At 43.2% G+C, this 20,699-nt stretch overlaps 1 protein-coding gene and 1 long non-coding RNA gene across 3 annotated transcripts in view; one reads left to right on the plus strand and one right to left on the minus strand.

Moving 5' to 3' along the window:
• LOC134359723 (uncharacterized) overlaps positions 1-20,699 on the plus strand; it is a 112,675-nt gene that overhangs the window by 59,581 nt on the left and 32,395 nt on the right. The window lies entirely within an intron of this gene.
• niban2b (niban apoptosis regulator 2b) overlaps positions 1-20,699 on the minus strand; it is a 338,559-nt gene that overhangs the window by 38,226 nt on the left and 279,634 nt on the right. The window contains exon 11 of the mRNA XM_063073243.1: positions 1,053-1,169. Within this exon, the coding sequence (XP_062929313.1) occupies positions 1,053-1,169 (117 nt within the window). The remainder of the gene's footprint in view (positions 1-1,052; positions 1,170-20,699) is intronic.

Genomic DNA, 20,699 nt, shown 5'->3' on the forward strand with positions numbered 1-20,699 from the left:
GGGGATTCAGAGGAGGTTCACAAGGATGATTCCAGGAATGAAAGGTTTATCATATGAGGAATGTTTGATGGCTCTGGTGCTGTTCTCGTTGGAATTTAGAACGATGAGAGGGGATCTCATTGAAACAAATGCTGCTCCTATGTTTTATGGTCTTATGGAAACCTTTGGAATGTTGAAAGGCATAGACAGAGTAGGTGTGGAAAGGATGTTTCCCATGGTGAGGGAGTCTAAGACAAGAGGGCAAAGCTTCAGGATAGAGGGGCATCCATTTAGAACAGAGATGTAGAGAAATTTCTTTAGTCAGAGTGTGATGAATTTGTGGAATTTATTACCACAGGCAGCTGTGGAGGCCAGGTCGTTGGGTGTATTTAAGGCAGAACTTGATTGGTTCTTGACTGGACACAGCATCACAGGTTACAGGGGAAGGCTGAGGCGGGGAAATAAGGGTCAGCCATGACTGAATGGCAGAGCAGACTTGATGAGTCAAATGGCCTAATTCTGCTCCTATGTCTTATGGTCTTATATTGCTGCAAAGTATTCTCCAAAGATCCCACCCCCACCAACTTTCTCTGGCTCCTTGCCCTTCAGCTTGGCTACCTTCTTGCTGCTAATATACATATAAAATCACTTGAGATTTCCTTAATCCAGTCGTCTACTTATGTAGTGTAAACGTCCTATGATTTAGCATACGTTTAAGGAAAGAGTATGTATGGATGATGTTTTATAATAGAGGGTCAACAGAGGTAATGTGTTTGAGGTAGTTTACATAGATTTCAGTAAGCATACACAAAAGACCTTGATATCAAAGTGAGACTGACAAAAAAGGATGAGAGACACAAAACTAAGCTATTCTCAACAGTCAGTTTCTTGCTGATGACTAGATACTTAAATGTAAATGCAAAGGACATAATAGTTTGCCAATGATTCATAGATTATCCAATATTTTCTATGAAAATCTTTCCTAATGCTATAAAAAATCGCCTATAGGGAAAAGTCATCATAACATAGTAGAATTTCAGGTTCACATCTCCGTCACTGACATTTGCTCTCACCTTTAATACTCTCTCTTGAATGCGTTGGATTGTCTGGCAAATCTGTTCCTTCTCAGAGGAGTTATTGAGACTTTGGTGCAGAAGTTGTTCAAATGTATACACTGTATTATCCAAAATCTAAGGGAGGAATAAGATGGCATTAACAACCCAGAAATTAGGCTTTTTTGACTATCACCAAAGATCAAAACCAAGCTGCTCTTTCCTGACCACTCTCTGAACATCAATCAAAAGAGTTAACAATATTAGAGTGGATTTCATAAAGGAGGATGGGCAAGTTAGGAATGATTTAAAGGACAATGATTCCACCATAACATCAAAGGCAGCTTAAAGGTGCACTGGAGATGCTTGGACAGAACGAGTAATAATAGAAAGATACTGCTTTACTATTGGTAACAGAAGCATTAAAAAGCAGAAGAACAATAAATGATCTCCTTTAATTCCCTAGTATTATTAATCAGGTACCATGATAACTGACCAGTCCCCAACGAGGAATCCAAGCTTTAAGTTACCCAACACTTTAATTTTCTGCCCACCATAGTCAGAGTTACACAGCATGGAAAAAGGTCCTTTGGCCAAATTCATCCACGTTAACCAAGGTGCTTCCTGAGATATTCCTATTTGCTTGCATTTGGCCCATATCCCTCCAAACCTTTCCTATCCATATACTAATCTAAGCATCTTCAAAACATTGTACTCACCTCTTCCACCTCCCTGTGGCAGCTCATTCCATATTCCTACAACTCTCTACGTAAAAAAAAACAACTTCCCTCTTGGGTTCCCTGAAAATGGTTCCTCTTTCACCATTAATCTATGCCCTCCAATTTTAGAAAAAGACCGCGACCATCCATTTATCTATTTCGCTCATGGTGTTATAAACCTCCAACTGGTCACTCTTCAGCCTCTGTGCTCCAGGGAAAACAGCCCCAGTCTGTCCAGAACTCAGGATCCCCATTCCAGCAATATTACTGTGAATATTTTCTGCATCCTTTCTACTTAATTCATATGCTTCTTACATTTAGCAACCAGAGATATACAAACAATATTCCAGGTATAGTCTCACCATTGTCTTGCAGAGCTGCAAGACAACGTTCCAATTCTTGTTTCCAGTGACTAATGACAGCAAGTCATACACCTTCTTTGCTACTTTGTTCACTGCGTCACCACTTTCAGGGAACAATATGCTAATACCCCAAGGTCATTTTGTTCCACAATGCACTGTGTCCCTCTTCAATCTTCGCCTTTGGCCTTCTACATTGCAGGAACTTCTTATGTTCAATGTAAGCTCGAGGAACAACACCTTCCAACTGGGCACATTACGGCCCTCAGGGCTTAATATTGAATTTATCAACTTTGTTTATCATAAATACTCTTTCTCCCCTCCCCCCCACCTTTTCTACAAATGTGGTTGTATCTGTTTCAATCGCAAACACGAGAAAATCTGCAGATGCTGGAAATCCAAGCAACACACACAAAATGCTGGAGGAACTCAGCAAGCTAGGCAGCAACAATGGAAAAAAGTACAGTTAACGTTTCAGGCCGAGACTCTTCGGCAGGACTGGAGAGGGTTAGGGGTCCATAGATGCTGCCTGGCCCGCTGAGTTCCTCCAGCATTTTGTGTGTGTTACTTGTATCTGTCTGAATTGGTTTTTCTTTACTCTAGAAAAACCTTAATGGGTTATACAAATGTTGGTGAGACCACACTTAAGAGTTTTGTGTACAGTTTTGGTCACCCTGTTATAGGAAAGATTAAATTACACACAATTTATCAGGATGTTGCCTGGAACTTGTGGGGCTCGAGATATCGAGGAGCATTCGTAATAAGGTGGATGAATTGAAAGTGCAGATTGTTATTAATGATTATGATATAGTTGGGATCACAGAGACATGGCTCCAGGGTGACCAGGGATGGGAGCTCAATGTTCAGGGATATTCAATATTCAGGAGGGATAGACATGAAGGAAGGGGAGGTGGGGTGGCGTTGCTGGTTAAAAAAGAGATTAACGCAATAGAAAGGAAGGACATAAGCCGGGAAGATGTGGAATCGATATGGGTAGAGCTGCGTAACACTAAGGGGCAGAAGACGCTGGTGGGAGTTGTGTACAGGCCACCTAACAGTAGTAGTGAGGTCGGAGATGGTATTAAACAGGAAATTAGAAATGTGTGCAATAAAGGAACAGCAGTTATAATGGGTGACTTCAATCTACATGTAGACTGGGTGAACCAAATTGGTAAAGGTGCTGAGGAAGAGGATTTCTTGGAATGTATGCGGGATGGTTTTTTGAACCAACATGTCGAGGAACCGACTAGAGAGCAGGCTATTCTGGACTGGGTTTTGAGCAATGAGGAAGGGTTAATTAGCGATCTTGTCGTGAGAGGCCCCTTGGGTAAGAGTGACCATAATATGGTGGAATTCTTCATTAACATGGAGAGTGACGTAGTTAATTCAGAAACAAAGGTTCTGAACTTAAAGAGGGGTAACTTTGAAGGTATGAGACGTGAATTAGCTAAGATAGACTGGCAAATGACACTTCAAGGATTGACGGTGGATATGCAATGGCAGGCATTTAAAGGTTGCATGGATGAACTACAACAATTGTTCATCCCAGTTTGGCAAAAGAATAAATCAAGGAAGGTAGTGCACCCGTGGCTGACAAGAGAAATTAGGGATAGTATCAATTCCAAAGAAGTAGCATACAAATTAGCCAGAGAAAGTGGCTCACCTGAGGACTGGGAGAAATTCAGAGTTCAGCAGAGGAGGACAAAGGGCTTAATTAGGAAGGGGAAAAAAGATTATGAGAGAAAACTGGCAGAGAACATAAAAACGGACTGTAAAAGCTTTTATAGATATGTAAAAAGGAAAAGACTGATAAAGACAAATGTAGGTCCCCTGCAAACAGAAACAGGTGAATTGATTATGGGGAGCAAGGACATGGCAGACCAATTGAATAATTACTTTGGTTCTGTCTTCACTAAGGAGGACATAAATAATCTTCCAGAAATAGTAAGGGACAGAGGGTCCAGTGAGATGGAGGAACTGAGCGAAATACATGTTAGTAGGGAAGTGGTGTTAGGTAAATTGAAGGGATTGAAGGCAGATAAATCCCCAGGGCCAGATGGTCTGCATCCCAGAGTGCTTAAGGAAGTGGCCCAAGAAATAGTGGATGCATTAGTGATAATTTTTCAAAACTCGTTAGATTCTGGACTAGTTCCTGAGGATTGGAGGGTGGCTAATGTAACCCCACTTTTTAAAAAAGGAGGGAGAGAGAAACCGGGGAATTATAGGCCGGTTAGCCTAACGTCGGTGGTGGGGAAACTGCTGGAGTCAGTTATCAAGGATGTGATAACAGCACATTTGGAAAGCGGTGAAATGATCGGACAAAGTCAGCATGGATTTGTGAAAGGAAAATCATGTCTGACGAATCTCATAGAATTTTTTGAGGATGTAACTAGTAGAGTGGATAGGGGAGAACCAGTGGATGTGGTATATTTGGATTTTCAAAAGGCTTTTGACAAGGTCCCACACAGGAGATTAGTGTGCAAACTTAAAGCACACGGTATTGGGGGTAAGGTATTGGTGTGGGTGGAGAATTGGTTAGCAGACAGGAAGCAAAGAGTGGGAATAAACGGGACCTTTTCAGAATGGCAGGCGGTGACTAGTGGGGTACCGCAAGGCTCAGTGCTGGGACCCCAGTTGTTTACAATATATATTAATGACTTGGATGAGGGAATTAAATGCAGCATCTCCAAGTTTGCGGATGACACGAAGCTGGGTGGCAGTGTTAGCAGTGAGGAGGATGCTAAGAGGATGCAGGGTGACTTGGATAGGTTGGGTGAGTGGGCAAACTCATGGCAGATGCAATTTAATGTGGATAAATGTGAAGTTATCCACTTTGGTGGCAAAAATAGGAAAACAGATTATTATCTGAATGGTGGCCGATTAGGAAAAGGGGAGGTGCAACGAGACCTGGGTGTCATTATACACCAGTCATTGAAAGTGGGCATGCAGGTACAGCAGGCGGTGAAAAAGGCGAACGGTATGCTGGCATTTATAGTGAGAGGATTCGAGTACAGGAGCAGGGAGGTACTACTGCAGTTGTACAAGGCCTTGGTGAGACCACACCTGGAGTATTGTGTGCAGTTTTGGTCCCCTAATCTGAGGAAAGACATCTTTGCCATAGAGGGAGTACAAAGAAGGTTCACCAGATTGATTCCTGGGATGGCAGGTCTTTCATATGAAGAAAGACTGGATGAACTGGGCTTGTACTCGTTGGAATTTAGAAGATTGAGGGGGGATCTGATTGAAACGTATAAGATCCTAAAGGGATTGGACAGGCTAGATGCGGGAAGATTGTTCCCGATGTTGGGGAGGTCTAGAACGAGGGGTCACAGTTTGAGGATAGAGGGGAAGCCTTTTAGGACCGAGGTTAGGAAAAACTTCTTCACACAGAGAGTGGTGAATCTGTGGAATTCTCTGCCACAGCAAACTGTTGAGGCCAGTTCATTAGCTATGTTTAAAAGGAAGTTAGATATGGCCCTTGTGGCTACAGGGGTCAGGGGGTATGGAGGGAAGGCTGGGTTCTGAGTTGGATGATCAGCCATGATCATAATAAATGGCGGTGCAGGCTCGAAGGGCCGAATGGCCTACTCCTGCACCTATTTTCTATGTTTCTATGTTTCTATACAAGGAGAGGCTCTGTAAACTGGGACCTTATTCCCTGAAATATAAGAGATTGAGTAGTGACCTGATAAAAGTATACAAGGGGCAGAGACAAGGTGAAAGCAGTCTTTTTCCCCAGGAGGGGGAGCTAAAAACAAGAGGGTATAGTTTTAAAATTGGAGGCTAGAGATTTAAAGGGACATCAGGGGCAATATTTTCATGCAAAGAGTAGTGTATCTTTGAAGGCAGGTACAATACCAACATTTGAAAGCCATCTAGATAATTACGTAGATACGACAGGTGTAAAGAGCTATGGTCCAAGAATGGGCAGATGGGACCAGCCCTTTGGGTAACACGCTCAGCATGGATAAGCTGGGCCGAAAGGCCTAGTTCCATGATGTATGTTTCTGTGAGCCATTTAATTCAATTCTTTGGTCTCTGCAAATCAGTACAGTACACTCAATCCTACTTGCAGAAGCTTTGAACATTGATCTCTCTCAGATGGACCTTTTTTCTAAAATTTCTTTAAGTCCAATTACGCCATAGGAGTAAAATTAGGCTATTCGTCCATCAAGTCTGCTCCACCATTTAATCATGGCTGATTTATTATCCCCCTCAATCATTCTCTTGCTTTCTTCCCATAATCTTTGATGCCCTTACTAATCAAAACAACTGTCAGCCTCTGCTTTAAATATACCCAATGACTTGGCCACCACAACCATCTTGAGGAAATGAATTCCACAGATTTACCACCTTCCTCATCTTTGTTCTAACGAGATGTCCTTCTATTATGAGGCTGTGCGAACTGGTTCTTTCCCCCATCCACACTGTGTTACATCCTCATAAAATCCCACTTGTGAAGCAATCTCTCCTTTTTGTGAACCCAAGCTGATTTGACTGATAAGGTCAAATAGAATCAGAAACAGAATCAGGTTTAATATCACCAGCATATGTCATGAAATTTTTTAACGTTGCGACAGCAGTGCAATACAATACATGGTAAATATAGCGGAAAAGCTAATTTACAGTAACTATATATGTATATTAAATAGTTAAGTTAAAATAAATAGTGCAAAAACAAATAAATAAAAAAACTAGTGAGGTAATGTTCATGGGTTCCATGTCCATTTAAAAATCGGATGGTAGAAGGGAAGCAGCTGCTCCTGAATCACTGAGTGTGTCCTTCAGGCTTTTGTACCTTCTTCCTGATGGTAACTGGGTGGTGGAGGTCCTTAATGACGGACTCTGCCTTCCTGAGGCACCGCTCCTTGACGATATCCTGAATACTATGGAGGCTGGTACCCATGATAGAGCAGACTAATTTTGCAACTTTCTGCCACTTACTTCAATCTTGTGCAGTAGCTACCCCCCACCCCCATACCAGACAGTGATGCAGCCATTCAGAATGCTCTCCACAGTACATCTATAGAAGTTTTCGAATGTTTTAGGTGATAAACTAAATCTCCTCAAGCTCCTAATGAAATACAGCAACTGTCTTGCCTTCTTTATAGCTGCATCAATATGTTGCAACTAGGTTAGGTCCTCAGAGATATTGGCACCCAGGAACTTGCAATTGCTCACACTCTCTCGGCTTGGAAATGGGTCTTCAGGTCAACATGTCCATAACAGCCATCAGGTAAGTACTTTTACTAATCCTATTTCCCAACACTTGATCTAATGCCATAATGTTTCAAGTGCTCATCTAAATACTTCTTAAATGTGTGTCAACCACAGCATTAAGCAGAGTGTTCCAGATTTTAATCGCCCTTGGTTGAAAATACTTCTTCCTTAAATGTCTTTTCTTATCTTCGTACCTTACATCTCTCCCCTCTGGTCACAGATACCTCTGCTAAGAGAAGCTTCTCATTACTTCGTCTTCAATAAACAGGGTATTGAGTACAAGGTATTGAGTCATGACATCATGTTAAAACTATACAAGACTTTGGTGAGACTACACTTGGAATATTCTGAATAGTTCTGGTTGCTTAGCTATAGGAAATCTGCCCTTTAGCTGGAAAGGGGTACAGAAAATACTCACAAGAATGTTAATGGGGTTGGAATTACTGTATAACGAAAGACTCAATTAGCTGGATCTGTTTCCCCAGGAGCATTGGAGGCTGATGTAAGTAACTCAGAGTTAAATCATGAGGGGCAGAGAAAACGTGAATAGTCACAGTCCATTTACCAGGCTAGGGGAACCCAAAACTCAAGGCTTTAGGTATATGATGAGATGGGAAAGATTTAAAACAGATCTGAGAGGCAACTTCATCCAACATACACAGAAAGTGGTGGTTCTGTGGAATGATCTGCCAGAGGAAGTGGAAGAGGCAGGTACAATTATTACGTTTAAAAGATATTTTACCAGTACATGGATGGACAACGTTGAGAGGGATATTGGACAAATGGGACTAGCTCTGACAGGCAATTTGGGCTGAAGGGCCAGGTTCTAAACTGTATATAACTCTATGATTCTATCTATTTCCCTCAGAATTCTATAAGTCTCAACCACATCATCCATTAGTCTTCTGCACTCCAAAAAGAAATCTAGATTATTCAGACTCTCCTCATAACTCTTCATTTCCAATGACATACTGATGAATCTCCTCCACTCTGCAATATTATCCTTCCTACAGAGTGGGAAACAGAACTGCACACAACACAGACAACACTAATGACTTATACAGCAGTAACATAACATCCCTCATACACTCATAAAGCAATACAGCACATAAACAGGCTTTTCAACCCACCTAGTCCATGTTTAAGGGTTATTCTGCCTAGTCCCATTGACTTGCACGTACCATAGCCCTCCATTCTGCTCCCATCTATTTACTCATCCAAACTTCACTTAAATGTTGCAATTGAACCCATATACAACTTCTGCTGGTGACTGGTTCCATATTCTCACCCATCTGAGTGAATAAGTCCTCCCTGAGGATCCCCTTAAATATTTCATCCTTAACCTACGACCTATAGCTCTAGTCTCACCCAACCTCAGCAGTAAATGCACGCTTGCATTTACCATACGGTAAATCTATGGTATCAAAATAGTTATTGTGACGCATCTAGTGTGTAGTGTAGTGGGTAGTGCTTGTCATTCTCACTTTCAGCTTCCACCGCTGGCTAGCAGTCTTGCGAAAAGCAGACCTGAATGTGCAAGTCTCTCCCTGCCAGTACATAACCTCTCCAACAGCAAGCCTCATGTAGTGCCTCTTCGCTGGTGACACACGGAAACTGAACTCCTTTCTTACTCATGCTGAACCACAGGGGAAGGGGAGGAGGTCAGGCCCCTGCACACGCAGCACACAGGCCCATTGGTGTGTGGACGTGCCCTGGTGCTCATGAACCAGATCCCCAGCTATGGGTAAATAGCCCCACTGCCTTGTGGGCAGCCTCGGGAAAGATGAAGGCTACGGGAGTAACACAGACAGCAAATCTGGAGAGGAACCCCTAAGGTGGATGGATGTCATTGAGCATTCACTCTTTAAGAAGGGAGGAAGGCAAAAGAAAAGAAATTAAAGGCCAGTTAGCTTAACCTCAGTGGTTGGGAAAGTGTTGGAGTCCATTATTAAGGACGAGGTTTTGGGGTACCTGGAGACGAAAGATAAAATAAGTCAAATTCAGTATGGTTTCTGTAAAGGAAAATCTTGCCTGACAAATCTGTTAAAGTTCTTAAAAAAGTAACAAGGAGAGTACACAGGAGAGACAGTGGATGTCATTTATTTGGATTTTCAGAAGGCATTTGATAAGGTGCCACATATGAGGCTATATAATAAGATAAAATCCCATGTTGTTACATGAAATATACTGGCATAGACAGAGAAATGGCAAACAGGCAGGAGGCAATAGTGGGAATAAAGAGGGCCTTTTCTGGTTGGCTGGCAGAGATTAGTGGTGTTCCTCAGGGGTCAGTATTGGGACCGCTAATTTTCACATGGTTTGTCAATGATTTGGATAATGGAATTGATAGCTTTATGGCAAAGTTTGTGGATGATATGAAGATAGGTGGAGGGGTAGGTAGTGCTGAGGGAGCAACGCGATTGCAGCAGGCCTTAGACAAATTGGAAGAATGGGCAATAAAGTGGCAGATGTAGTACAGAGTTCGGAAATATATGAGAAAGCATTTTGCTAAAAGGAACAATAGTGCGGATTATTACCTAAATGGGGAGAAGGTTCAAACATCAGAGGTGCAGAGGGACTTGGAAGTCTTCCAGGAAGACGCCCAGAAGGTTAATTTACAGTTTGAGACTGTGGTAAAGAAGGCAAGTGCAACGTAGGTATTAATTTCAAGTGGAATAGAAGATAAAAGCAAGGAGATAATGCAGAGACTTTATAACAGAGCATAGAAATCTACAGTACATTACAGACCCCTTGGCTCACAATGTTGTGCCAACCATGTAACCTACTCTAGAAACTGACTAGAATTTCCCTATTGCACAGCCCTCTATTTTTCTAAGCTCCATGTACCAATCTAAGAGTGTCTTAAAAGACCATATTGTATCCACCTCTACCACTATTGCTGGCAGTGCCTTCCATGAACCCACCAGTTTGTGTATGAAAAACTTACCCCTTGCACCTCCTTCCAAACATCTTAAAACTATGCCCCCTCATGCTAGCCATTTCAGCCCAGGGAAAAAGCCTCTGGCTACCCACAAGATCAATGCCTCTCATCATCTTATACATCTCTATCAGGTCACCTGTCATCCTCCGTCACTCCAAGGAGAAACGGTGGATATTCTCCAATCCAGGCAACATCCTTGTAAATCTCCTCTGCACTCTTTCAATAGCATCCACATCCTTCCTGTAATCAGGTGACCAGAACTGAACACAGTACTCCAAGTGGGGTCTAACTAAGGTCTTCTATAGCTGTAACATTACCTCACGGCTCTTCAACTCAATCCCACAGTTGATGAAGGCCAACACACCATACGCCTTCTGAACAACTCTGCCAACTTGCGCAGCAGCTTTGAGTGTCCAATGGACATGGACTCCAAGATCTCACTGATCCTCCACACTGACAAGAGACCACCATTAATATTATATTCTGCCTTCAAATTTTACCTACTGAAATGAACCGCCTCACACGTATCTGGGTTGAACTCCATCTGCCACTTCTCAGCCCAGTTTTGCATCTTATCAATGTCCTGCTGTAACTTCTGACAGCCCTCCACACTATCCACAACACCTTCAACCTTTGTGTTATCAGCAGATTTACTAACCCATCCCCCCACTTCCTCATCCAGGTCGTTTATAAAAATCACAAAGAGTAATGGTCCCAGAACAGATCCTTGAGGCACACCACTGGTCACTGACCTCCATGCAGAATACAACTCATCTACACACAGCTCAACCTTTTGCTCTTCACATACTTGCAGAATGCCTTGGAGTTTTCCTTAAACCTACTCACCAAGGCCTTTTCATGGCTCTCCTAATTTCATTCTTGAGTTCCTTGTAAATTTCCAGAGCTCTAACGGTACCTAGTTTCTTGAACTTCTTGTAAGCTTTTCTTTTCTTCATTTGTCGTACACCATGGTTCTTTTACCCTATCATTCTTTCCCTGCCTCAATGGAACATACCTATGCAGAATGCCATGCAGATGTTCCCTGAACATTTGCCACATTTCTGCCTTGCATTTCCCTGAGAACATCTACTCCCAATTTATGCTAAATTACTGCCTAATAGCATCATATTTCCCCCTACCCCAATTAGATGTTTTCCCAAATTGTCTGCTCCTATCCCTCTCCAGCGCTGTGGTAAAGCAGATAAGAGTTGTGATCACTACCTCCAAAATGCTCTCCCGCCGAGAGATCCGACACTGACCAGGTTCATTTCCCAATACCAGATCAAGTACAGCCTCTCCTCTAGTTGGCTTATCTACATATTGCATCAGGAAACCTTCCTGAACACACCTAACAAACTCCACCCCTTCTAAATCCCTTGCTCTAAGGAGATGCCAGTAATATTAGGAAAGTTAAAAACCACCCATGACAAAAACCCTATTATTGCACCACTCCAGAATCTGCCTCCCCATCTGTTCCTCTATGAACATAGAACATAGAATAGTACAGCACAGTACAGGCCCTTCGGCCCACAATGTTGTGCCGAACCTTAAACCCTACCTCCCATATAACCCCCCCCACCTTAAATTCCTCCATATACCTGTCTAGCAGTCTCTTAAATTTCACCAGTGTATCTGCCTCCACCACTAACTCAGGCAGTGCATTCCACACACCAACCACTCTCTGAGTAAAAAATTTTCCTCCAATATCCTCCTTGAACTTCCACCCCTTACCTTAAAGCCATGTCCTCTTGTACTGAGCTGTGGTGCCCAGGGGAAGAGGCACTGGCTGTCCACTCTATCTATTCTTCTTAATATCTTGTATACCTCTATCATGTCTCCTCTCATCCTCCTTCTCTCCAAAGAGTAAATCATAATGCATACTCTCTAAACCAGGCAGCATCCTGGTAAATCTCCCCTGTACCCTTTCCAATGCTTCCACATCCTTCCTGTAGTGAGGCAACCAGAACTGGACACAGTACTCCAAGTGTGGCCTAACCAGAGTTTTATAGAGCTGCATCATTACCCTGCGACTCTTAAACTCTATCCTTCGACTTATGAAAGCTTCTTCTGCATCCTATCAATGTTTCTCTGCAATCTTCGACAATCCTTTACACTATCCACAACACCACTAATCTTTGTCGTCTGCAAACTTGCCAACCCACTCTTCTACCCCCACATCCAGGTTGTTAATAAAAATCACGAAAAGCAGAGGTCCCAGAACCTCTCTGTTACTACTGGGGGTCCATAAAAAACATCCAGTAGAGTTATTGCCCCTTTCTTGTTTCTGAGTTCCACCCACACTGACTCAGTAGACAATCCCTGCATGACTTCCTCCTTTTCTGCAGCCTTGATACTATCCCTGATTAGCAGGGCCACTCCCAAACCTCTTTTGCCTCTCCCCGTCCTTTTTGAAACATCTAAAGCCGGCACACTCAACAGCCATTCCTGCCCCTGAAACATCCAAGTCTCTGTAATGGCCACAACATCACAGTTCTATGTATTTATTCACGCTCTAAGTTCATCCGCCTTACTTAAAATAGACACATCTCAAACAATCTGGCTGAATGTTTCCTTGCTCGATCATCTGCCTACCCTTTCTCGTAAACTCCCTACAAGCTGTCACTACTTGTTTGCCAACTGCCCTATCCTCTGCCACTTCACTTCAGTTCCCACCCCTCTGCAAATCTAGTTTAAACCCTCCCCCGCACAATAGCATTAGCAAACCACCCACCCAGTAATATGCACTAGTCAAGCCACACTTGAAATACTGTCAACAGTTCTGGGCCCTATATCTCAGAAAGGATGTGTTGTCATTGGAGAGAATCCAGAGGAGGCTCATGAGGATGATTCTGGGAATGAAGGGGTTAATATATGCGGAGAGTTTGGCCGCTCTGGGCCTGCACTCACTGGAATTTAGACCAATGCAGGGGGATCTCATTGAAACCTACTGAATGTTGAATGGACTAGATAAGGTGGACGTGGATAGCATGTTTCCTCTGGTGGGGGTATCTAGAACTAAAGGGCACAGCCTTAAAATTGAGGGGAGACCTTTTAGAACAGAGGTAAGGAGGAAGTTTTTTTAGCCAGAGAGTAGGGAATCTGTGGAATGCTTTGCCACAGACTGCGTTGGAGGCCAAGTCCTTGGGTATATTTAAGGCGGAAGTTGATAGTTTCCTAATCAGAGGGCATCAAAGGATATGGCGAGAAGGCAGACGTACAGGGTTCAGTGGGATCTGGGATCAACCGTGATGGAAAGGTGGAGCAAACTCAATGGGCTGAATGGCCTAATATTCTATTATGGTCTTATCCTTCTTGCAGCCAAGCTGGTGCCAAACATGGGTGACTAACTTCCTTAATATTGATTGGCACCTGATTAGTTCCAAGGGTTTGGACGGGGCAGAGTTTGTTAAGTGAGTCCAGGACGGATTCCTGTCACAGTATGTTGACAGGCCAACTAGGGGGAATGCCATACTAGATCTAGCATTAGGTAACGAACTGGGTCAGATCACAGATCTCTCAGTGAGTGAGCATCTGGGGGACAGTGACCACTGCCTTTAGCATTATCATGGAAAAGGATAGAATCGGACAGGGCAGGAAAATTTTTAATTGGGGAAGGGCAAATTATGAGGCTATAAGGCTAGAACTTGCTGGTGTGAGTTGGGATGCTGTTTTTGCAGGGAAAGGTACTATGGACATCTGTTGATGTTTCGAGATCTCTTGCAGGATAAATTTGTCCTGGTGAGGAAGATAAAGAATGGTAGGGTGAAGGAACCATGGGTGACAAGTGAGGTGAAAAATCTAGTCAGGTGGAAGAAGGCAGCATATATGAGGTTTAGGAATCAAGGATCAGATGGGTCTATTGAGGAATATAGGGTAGCAAGAAAGGAACTTAAGAAGGGGCTGAGAAGAGCAAGAAGGAGGCATGAGAAGGCCTTGGCAAGTAGGGTAAAGGAAAACCCCAAGGCATTCTTCAATTATGTGAAGAACAAAAGAATGACAGGAGTGAAAGTAGGACTGATTGGAGGTAAAGGTGGGAAGATGTGCCTGGAGGCTGTGGAAGTGAGCGAAGTCCTCAATGAATACTTCTCTTCGGTATTCACCAATGAGAGAGAACTTGATGACGGTGAGGACAATATGAGTGAGGTTGATGTTCTGGAGCATGTTGATATTAAGGGAGAGGAGGTGTTGGAGTTATTAAAATACATTAGGACGGATAAGTCCCCGGGGCCTGATGGAATATTCCCCAGGCTGCTCCACGAGGTGAGGGAAGAGATTGCTGAGCCTCTGGCTAGGATCTTTATGGCCTTATGTCTACGGGGGTGGTACCGGAGGATTGGAGGGAAGTGAATGTTGTCCCCTTGTTCAAAAAAGGTAGTAGGGATAGTCTGGGTAATTATAAACCAGTGAGCCTTACGTCTGTGGTGGGAAAGCTGTTGGAAGAGATTCTTAGAGATAGGATCTATGGGCATTTAGAGAATCATGGTCTGACCAGGGACAGTCAGCATGGCTTTGTGAAGGGCAGATCGTGTCTAACAAGCCTGATAGAGTTCTTTGAGGAGGTGACCAGGCGTATAGATGAGGGTAGTGCAGTGGATGTGAGCTACATGGATTTTAGTAACGCATTTGACAAAGTTCCACACAGTAAGCTTATTCAGAAAGTCGGAAGACACGGGATCCAGGGAAGTTTGGCCAGGTGGATTCAGAATTGGCTTGCCTGCAGAAGGCAGAGGGTTGTGGTGGAGAGAGTACATTTGGATTGGAGGGTTGTGATGAGTGGCGTCCCACAAGGATTGGTTCTGGGACGTCTACTTTTCGTGATTTTTATTAATGACCTTGATGTGGGGGTAGAAGGGTGGGTTGGCAAGTTTGTAGACGATACAAAGGTTGGTGGTGTGATTGTCAAAGATTGCAGAGAGACATTGATAGGATGCAGAAATGGGCTGAGAAGTGGCAGACAGAGTTCAACCCGGAGAAGTGTGAGGTGGTACACTTTAGAAGAACAAACTCCAAGGCAGAGTACAAAGTAAATGGCAGGATACTTGGTAGAGTGGAGGAGCAGAGGGATCTGGGGGTACATGTCCACAGATCCCTGTAAGTTGCCTCACAGGTGGATAGGGTAGTTAAGAAAGCTTATGGGGTGTTAGCTTTCATAAGTCGAGGGATAGAGTTTAAGAGTCACGATGTAATGATGCAGCTCTATAAAACTCTGGTTAGGCCACACTTGGAGTACTGTGTCCAGTTCTGGTCGCCTCACTATGGGAAGGATGTGGAAGCATTGGAAAGGGTACAGAGTAGATTTACCAGGATGCTAACTGTTTTAGAGAGTATGCATTATGATCGGAGATTAAGGGAGCTAGGGCTTTACTCTTTGGAGAGAAGGAGGATGACAGGAGACATGATAGAGGTGTACAAGATAATAAGAGGAATAGATAGAGTGCCTCTTCCCCAGAACACCATCGCTCAATACAAGAGCACATGGCTTTAAGGTAAGGGGTGGGAAGTTCAAGGGGGATACTAGAGGAAGGTTTTTACTCAGAGAGTGGTTGGTGCGTGGAATGCACTGCCTGAGCCAGTGGTGGAGGCAGATACACTAGTGAAGTTTAAGAAACTACTAGACAGGTATATGGAGGAATTTAAAGTGGGGGGTTATATGGGACGTAGGGTTTGAGGGTCAGCACAACATTGTGGGCTGAAGGGCCTGTACTATGCTGTACTATTCTATTTAATTTGCCTTATTGCAAATTCCTAATCATTATGACACAAATTGTATAGGCGTATCTTCCTCAATCTTCATTCCCTTGGCATCCGGTTTAAGATGGCACTGGTGAAACAGTGATAACTTTCAGACAACAAACAAAACTACTAATGTATTAATCACACTTTTTCTGAAAAATGATCACTACAATCAATAGCCTATAACTTCCGTTTTAGAGTTCAGATTTTGAATCAAATGTATGAGTTAGCATTTTTGCAGTATGAACTGTAATCTTGAAGGTGCAGGACAGTTGTAGCATGGTGTGTATAGGCCGAATAAGTCGGCATGGCCTGGGCCTAAGAGTGGAGAATGAGCCAATGTATGGCTATTGCTGGAGTGGACTTGCAGCTGATGCAAGGCATCAGAACTGAGGCCAGTTCAAGGGGCCTGGACCTGACAGCGAAGAACAAACTGATGTTTGACCAATTTAAACAGTGGGCCAGATTGGAAAGGTCAGGTACGGGCCAAATTGAGGCCTGTGGGCATATCGAAGCAGCAGGGCCCCTGCTTGAGAGTGAGGGAAAAACCTGCTGTTTGGCCAATTTAAGTACCGGGCTAGATTGAAAAAGTCACAGTGTCAGGGCCAGAGGAGAGGGATGGGTTGGTGTTCAGCTTGCTGCTCACGAGGCTTACTCGACTCTGCGCTGAACTGCGTAGGTGTGCAGACTACAGGATCCTGGATCGGCTATGACCGGCTTTGTGGCTTTGAACTCACTTTCGTGAACTTCAGTTCAGAATGTTATTTGTTTACTTTCATTGTTTGCACGATTTGTTTTTTATCCCCTTGTACACTGGGTGTTTGGTGGTCTTTTTAAATGGGTTCTACTGGGTTTATTTGGTTTGTGACTGCCTGTAAGGAGACAAATTTCAAGGTTGTATATAGTATAAGTAATTTGATAATAAATGTACTTTGAAATTTGAACTCTTTTCCACTATCGTGCTTGATTTCTTTGCCTTGCACATTTTCTTTTACCCTTTCTGTCTTTCGTTTCCTCTGCACTAGGTTACCATCCCTGTGCCATTTTAATTTAAACCCTCCTCAAAAGCACAAGCAAATATTACCTCAAAGACCATAATCAGTTTCAGGCACATGTTGGGGGGGGGGGCAATAATGTGGTATCCAGAATACATATTATGCTTTCAGAATTACAGTACATTTTCATTCCATTTTGCCCTTTGATCAAATGACACAACTACTTAACTGTCAAGTAACATCAAAAGTTTCAGCCCTGGAGCTATTCAATTTTGAAAAGAGGATCATAAAGGTAATAGGCATAAAAATATCAATACAAAACCCTTACATCATGTAATTATCACCTTTCACAAAAGGAAGGAACAACACTTCAATTTCAGTCTTTGTAAGGATGAAACTTTTATCCATTTTTCAAAAGAAGGTCCTTGCGAATCAAAGTCTTAACTTGGTCAACATCAAAGAACAAAACATTCATCCTTCAATGTACAATGAAGTTAAATATATTAAAAATGATATAGTGTCAGAGTTGCAAACAGGCTCTTCAGCATAACTTGCCCATCCAAACCAAGTTCACTATCTGAGTTGGTCCCATTTGCTTGTACTAAGCTAGTAAATTGGTTTATTATTGTCACGTACTGAGGTACAGTGAAAAACTGTTTTACATGCCATCCAGACATTTAATCACATCAGTATTCAGAGCAGGAATAAAAAAATAGAATAAATGAGTGGCTGAGGAAATGGTGCAGGGACAAGATTTCAGGATCTTGGATCATTGGAACTTCTAGGCAGGGGTGACCTGTACAAGAGCAATAGATTGCACTTCAAGTTCTTATTAAATCACTCCCCTCTCACACTAAACCTGTACCCTCCAGTTTGATTCCCCAAAGCTGCACACATTCACCCAATCAATGCCGGTCATGATTTTCTATACCTCTGAAGTAACATCCCTCATTTTCCTACACACGCCAATGAATAAAGTCCCAGTCTGCTTAACCTCTTTCTGTAACTCAGTTCCTCAAGCTCTGGTGAATCTCCTCTGCACTCTTTCCAGCTTAATGGCATCTTTCCTACAGCAGGTTGACTAAAGCTCAACACAATATTCGAAATGTGGCCTCAACAGTGTCTTGTAAAACTGCAACATAACATCAGCTATACTTAATGCCCTGACTGACGAAGGCCAGTGTGCCAACAGCTGCCTTTATTACCCTTTTTACCCGTGACTTTCAGTTTCAGGAAACCATGTACTTATTCCCCAAGATCCTACTGTTCTGTAACACGGAAGCATGCGAAGACGTAACTCACTCAGGTTCACCAATTCAGTAGAAAAGACAACAACTTGTGGCAGTTTGGTGTTTTGAGCAGAGGCCAATCAGTGTTCGGGATTGATTGGCAAAAACAAATTAAAATAAGTGGCAAGCAGAGTGGCCATTGTTGGAGTAATCAGAGTTAGAGTGGGAATTTTGAGGCTTAACTCTTCAAGGTATCAGCAAGGTGAGGCATGAGTGAGAGAAAGTGAAAAGCTACAGGCAGATTTTTTTTCTTCCCCCAAAGTTTATTGTTTTTCCTTCTATATATTTGCTCAGATAGCACAGCAGGGATGCCAAGCAGGATTGCTCTTCTTGTAGGATGTGGGAAGGCAGGAAGATCTCCAGTGTCTCTGACAATTACACCTGCAAGAAATGCTTCCAGCTGCAGCTTCTAACACTCTGCATTAAGGTGCTGGAAATGGAAATGGATGAACTCTAGATTACTCGGGAGGCTGAGGGGGTGATAGATAGGACATATAGAGAGGTAGTTACACCCAAACTGCAGCACACAGGAAACTGGGTGACGTCAGGAAGGGGAAAGGGGTAAACAGCCAATGCAGAGTATCTGTTACCATCCCCCTCAACAACGTATACAACTTTGGATACCGTTGGGGGTGATGACCTAACAGAGGAAAGTCACAGCAGTCACATCTCTGGCACTGAGTCCGACTCTGTGATTCAGAAGGGAAGGGGGTTGAGGAGGTAAGCTGTGGTGATAGGGGATTGGTTAATTAGGGGAACAGAAAGGAGGTTCTATGGATGAGAATGATATTCCTGGATAGTATGTTGCTTCCCAGGTGCCACAGTCTGAGATATCTCAGATCAAGTCCTCAGCATTCTTAAATGGGAGGGCAAACAGCCAGAGGTCATGTTCCATGTATGTACCAATGACATAGGTAGGAAGAGTGACAAGGTTCTACAAAGTGAGTTCAGGGAGTTAGGTGATAAGTTATAGGACAGAATGCCCAGTGTTGTGATCTCAGGATTGCTACCCATGCCACATGCCAGTGAGGCCACAAATAGGAAAATTATACAGTTTAACATGTGGCTAAGGAGTTGGTGTACAAGGGAGAATATAAGATTTTTGGATCACTGGGCTATGTCCCAGGGAAGGTGGGACCAGAACAGAAGAGACAGTTTTCACCTGAACTGGAAGGGGTCTGTTATCCTGGTGACACACACAGAATGCTGGAGGAACTCAGCAAGCCAGGCAGCATCCAGCATCTGCAGATTTTCTTTTGTATATTATCTTCGTGGGAAAATTTGCTAGTGCTGCATGTTGGGAGGGGGGAGGGGTTAAACTAGAGTTGCAGGGGATGGGAACCAGAGTACCAGAAAAGATAGTGCAAAGATTGTGGAGACAGATGTTGTTAAGACCTCAAAGTTATGAATCAAAAGGTTGAACATGCAACTAATATTCTGAACTGTGCATATTTAGACCATATGACCATAAGATATAGGAGCAGAAGTAGGCCATTCAGTCCATCGAGTCTGCTCTTCCATTCAATCATGGGCTGATCCAATTCTTCCAGTCATCCCCACTCCCCTGCCTTCTCCCCATACCCTTTGATGCCCTGGCTAATCACAAACCTATTTATTTCTGCCTTAAATGCACCCAGTGACTTGGCCTCCATAGCTGCTTGCGGCAACAAATTCCACAGATTTACTACCCTCTGACTAAAGTAATTTCTCTGCATCTTTGTTCTAAAAGTACATCGTTCAATCCTGAAGTCGTGCCCACTATCCTAGACTACCTAACAATGGGAAATAACTTTGCCATATCTAATCTGTTCAGGCCTTCTAACATTCGGAATGTTTCAATGAGATCCCCCCTCATTCTCCTGAACTCCAGGGAATACAGCCCAAGAGCTGCCAGATGTTCCTCATATGGTAACCCTTTCATTACTGGAATAATTCTTGTGAATCTTCTCTAAACCCTCTCCGATGTTAGTATATCCTTTCTAAAATAAGGAGCCCAAAACTGCACACAATACTTCAAGTGTGGTCTCACGAGTGCCTTATAGAGCCTCAACATCACATCCCCACTCTTATATTCGATACCTCTAGAAATGAATGCGAACATTGCATTTGCCTTCTTCACCGACTCAACTGGGAGGTTAACCTTTAGGAAATCCTGCACAAGGACTCCCAAGTCCCTTTGCTTCTCTACATTTTGAATTCTCTTCCCATCTAAATAACAGTCTGCCCATTTATTTCTTCCACCAAAGTACATGACCGTACGCTTTCCAACATTGTATTTCATTTACCGCTTCTTTACCCATTCCCCTAAACTATCTTGTATCTCTCTGCAGCTCTGTTTCCTCAACACTACCTGCTCCTCCACCTCCCTTTGTATCATCGGGAAAGTTAGCCACAAATCCATTAATCCCATAG

The sequence above is a fragment of the Mobula hypostoma genome, chromosome 21 (genome assembly GCF_963921235.1).
Source record: "Mobula hypostoma chromosome 21, sMobHyp1.1, whole genome shotgun sequence".
In the NCBI taxonomy this organism is placed as follows: domain Eukaryota; kingdom Metazoa; phylum Chordata; class Chondrichthyes; order Myliobatiformes; family Myliobatidae; genus Mobula; species Mobula hypostoma.